Source organism: Sinocyclocheilus grahami, unplaced genomic scaffold (assembly GCF_001515645.1).
Source record: "Sinocyclocheilus grahami isolate Dianchi unplaced genomic scaffold, SAMN03320097.WGS_v1.1 scaffold606.1, whole genome shotgun sequence".
Lineage (NCBI taxonomy): Eukaryota > Metazoa > Chordata > Actinopteri > Cypriniformes > Cyprinidae > Sinocyclocheilus > Sinocyclocheilus grahami.
Genome location: NW_015505785.1, coordinates 381,201 through 384,962, shown reverse-complemented (window position 1 = coordinate 384,962; position 3,762 = coordinate 381,201). Strand labels below are relative to the sequence as shown.

Genomic DNA, 3,762 nt, shown 5'->3' with positions numbered 1-3,762 from the left:
TTTTTGACCACAGATGTGAGAGTGACAGGTCTGTAGTCGTTAAGTCCAGTGATTTTGGGCTTTTTGGGGACCGGAATGATGGTGGAGCGTTTGAAGCAGCAGGGAACTTCACACAGCTCCAATGATCTGTTGAAGATCATTGGATCATCGATGTCTCCAGCTGCGCCTCGAAACTCCACCCCTTCAGCTTCACCGGGCTCCTCCCTTCCTCTGGTTTCCCCGTCGTCCTCGCTCGCTCCATTGTCGCCCTGGTCAGCCGAATGCCTGGCTCCGCCTCAGTCACGCGAGCCAGCCGCTCCACCTTGGGCTTCCAGGCCTTCGATGTCGCCCTGGTCCGTCGGCCTCTCTGCCCCGCCGGTTTCTCCACATACCCTGGTTCCGCCTCCGTGGATCGGCTTCTGGGTGTCGCCCAGTCCTTCAGCCAAAGCTCCTCCCTCCATGGTGTTGGTCTCCTCCGATTTCTCCAGGTTCCTGTCCTTCATCAGCACCACGCCCTCCACCTAAGCCCCCGCCCTCTTTTCTATTATCTACTGTTGTGGCGTGAGGTCACGCCTTCCGAGAGGGGGAGCTAATATCACGATTATGTTCAGTTTAGTTCAGTTCCTGTCATGTCTGTTATGAGCCCTCAATAGTTACCATTGTTTCTGATTAGTTAATCCTTGTCCAGCTGTTCTTGTTTAGTTCCCTCATTTACCATGTGTGTACTTATAGTCCTGATTCTGTTCTATCCTTTGTCGGTTATTAGCTTATGTTATGTGTTGTACCAAATCAGTATTCTCAGTAAAGTCTGTTTGGAAGTATGCATCTTCGTTTGCTGTCCTCATTCCTCGACAACCCGTGACAGGGATGTCAATCCCGTGGCAGAAACAGAGAAACAAATAGAGACATAATTAGCGTAGCTACTGTTCCAACCAAGCAAAATTGATTTGTTTAACCCAAGCTAAAGAATAATAATGTGCATCTGATCAGATATAACTGCAGTACAAGATTATGAGATGCATTCTTTTTTATTTTTTATTATCAGCATTGTTAATTTTTTTTTCTCTTTCTTTTTTTGCTCATTGAAAAGCCTCCCGTGGACTAGTGTTGAAAATTAGCCTGTGTGCTAAAACACTTAAGCAAGTGCATATGGTTTGTCCAATGTAACTGTGATGTCCATGTCAAATAAAAATGTAATAATGATAATAATTGGTTGAGTGAACAGTCCAATGGTGGTGGTATCTTCCACTGATGGACGTGCTGGAAAGCAATGCAGTGGGAAAGGAGTCAGAATCCTTGAACACAAAGTGGTGTAGGATGCTGATCCACTGGAGTATGGAAGTATTAAAAGAAAATAAAAAAAACAAAGGCTTTTCTATAGAATATGCTCTGTTGGTAAAATGTAGATTCTGTCTGGGCTACTAGGTGCTTGCAATGCGCTGTGACATAAAACTCCATATAAAGAATTACAAAATAAAATAAAGAAAGCACATTTTATAAGCAGACATACATAATGCAGAATACATTGGCAAGTGCCTCATGCAAACATAAAAGCAAATGATAGCCACCATTCAAATGTAGTTGAGCACGTGACCTAAAAAAACACCTATGAAGTCCTTTGTATAGTAGGCCTACCTGACCTGATTCATGCAAATAATGCAAAAGAGAGGCTTTCTGCAGAGTTTTTGCAAACTCACAGCAAAATGTTGTGTGGAACAATTGTGGTTCAAACTTGATTTTGATTCATATGTAACTTTTTAAAGTACAGATAAAGTACAGTTGAGAACTATGCTCAAAAATAACACAGGAATGTTTCATCTTCTCATGCAATCAGACTTAAACTGTACAAAAAATTCATACCAGATAATCCTGATGTTCAACTCCAAATCGCTCTCGCAGATTCCGGAACACCAGTGGGCAGTACTCCTTAAACTTAAAATGTCCAGGGAGGTTTTCCCTGAAAATGTACAAATAAATGAACATTGTGGATTTTAACAGCATAAGTGCACCTCTAATAATTCTAACAAACCCACTTAACAGTAAGGAAATAAAATATTAAAAGGCAAACTTATTTTATTTTATTGAATTTTTTTTGCTCACTCTGTGATTTAAGACATTATGGGTGTGTTAACACTTATTCGTTTCTCCTGGTTCTTTTAGTCCAGACCAAAAAAGAAAGTCCTGTGGACTGTTTATTGTGGTTTCTTCCCCTTTTGTTGGTTTAGCCCGTTCAATCATTAGTTAATTTATCCTCAGTGTGCTCACCTGTCTGCCCCTCGTTATCTGCCCTATAAGTTCCTGTCTCTTGTATTCTAGTATTGTCGGTTATTGTGAATGTTACCTTGAGTGAGGTGAGTGAGGTGAGTGAGGTGAGTGAGGTGAGTGTCATTTGTATTTCAGCCGTAGATCCACAGCATTACGTGTGTGTGTGTGTGTGTGTGTGTGTGTGTGTGTGTGTGTGTGTGTGTGTGTGTGTGAGTGAGAGAGAGATCGATCTTCCTAAATCTGCCTTGTGTCTACATTAAATATCTTTATTGGAATCCTTGTCGTCATCCTGCCTTCCTCCACACACCGTGACACATGCCATGTGTCTAAATAAACAATTTTTTGTTCTCGTGTTTTTGCTAATTAATAAGAACTGTGACTAAGATTGCATTTCAGTGAGGTCACTAGTTTGGACTGTTTGCCAGCAACCCATTACAAAAAAACAAAATCATGCCAGGGCGGATTATGAGTTTTAAAAAGCTTTGTGCAGTTCATAGTGCAGCCACATAAAATGGTCTAAAAACTGTGACTATGAGACCAGATATGTCTAGATTAATCAAACTACATAAAGTATTTGCCATGTATCTATGTAAATGTAGTCAACCTTATCTAGTCATCTTTTGTACTGCACTAAACCAAAGCTCTGCCAAATAGTAATTTGTGATGACAGGAGTCAACTGTGCTTAATGTAGTAAAATGGTTGAATACTTCAACATACTTGTTGAATAAATGGTTGTTGACTTTCATTTTTATGTTGGCTTTGAAGTCATCTGGAAGTAGCATTACTGGCATAGGCACTTGAAAGAGGTCGTTTATCTGCAAAGGTTAAAATATTGTGTTTATGTTGGTGTTGATATTAATTAAAGCCATTCTCCCAATGCCATAACAACAATAATAAATAATGTGCATTATACTTAAGCAATTAAGCAACATAACAATTTCAAGCACTAAAGCAAAAACAAACAGTAGGTAATTGTTTTCATATATAGAATAAAGGTCTGCAGTAACATACCGTGTGATTGATGCCCCACATAAACACAGTCAAGATGGGATCGCTCGCCCAGAATACTTCCACTTTTTGATGTACAAAATGTTTTTTCTTGCTTTTTGTTCGTGAAAGTCTTCTTGCTGACCTTGAAACTGCCCCCATCTTACCAGGAGAAGACATAATTGCAGAAATGTACTCAGATAATCATAGACCGAAACAATAACTTGCCACCTCAGTTGTGATGGTGAATGTCTTGAAATTACAGGATATATTAAAGACTGCAACTAAGTGAACCTAGCCAGTAGAGGATAAACTGCTCCGCTGACTTGTTCCAAATGAAGCTGGAGAGAATTAAACTTGATCCAAAACAGTCACATGCCGGATCAACATTTCTTTCGGAAGTGAGTAGTCTTTCTTGTAGATGAATTAACCCTCCTAGACAAATAATTGTCAAGCAGTTGAACAATTTTCATTAAGAGTTTTCTCCATGAGTTCAGTACTAGTAAAAGAGCAAAAGCGATGCATTGTTG

The 3,762-nt window shown here is 40.0% G+C and overlaps 1 protein-coding gene across 1 annotated transcript in view; it reads right to left on the bottom strand.

Moving 5' to 3' along the window:
- pip4k2cb (phosphatidylinositol-5-phosphate 4-kinase, type II, gamma b) overlaps nt 1–3,462 on the bottom strand; it is a 33,010-nt gene extending 29,548 nt beyond the window's left edge. The window contains exons 1-3 of the mRNA XM_016240991.1: nt 3,257–3,462; nt 2,963–3,060; nt 1,840–1,936 (exon numbers count right to left, since the gene is read on the bottom strand). Coding sequence (XP_016096477.1) covers nt 1,840–1,936; nt 2,963–3,060; nt 3,257–3,412 — 351 coding nt within the window. The 5' untranslated portion in view covers nt 3,413–3,462. The remainder of the gene's footprint in view (nt 1–1,839; nt 1,937–2,962; nt 3,061–3,256) is intronic.
- Nucleotides 3,463–3,762: the final 300 nt, after the last annotated feature.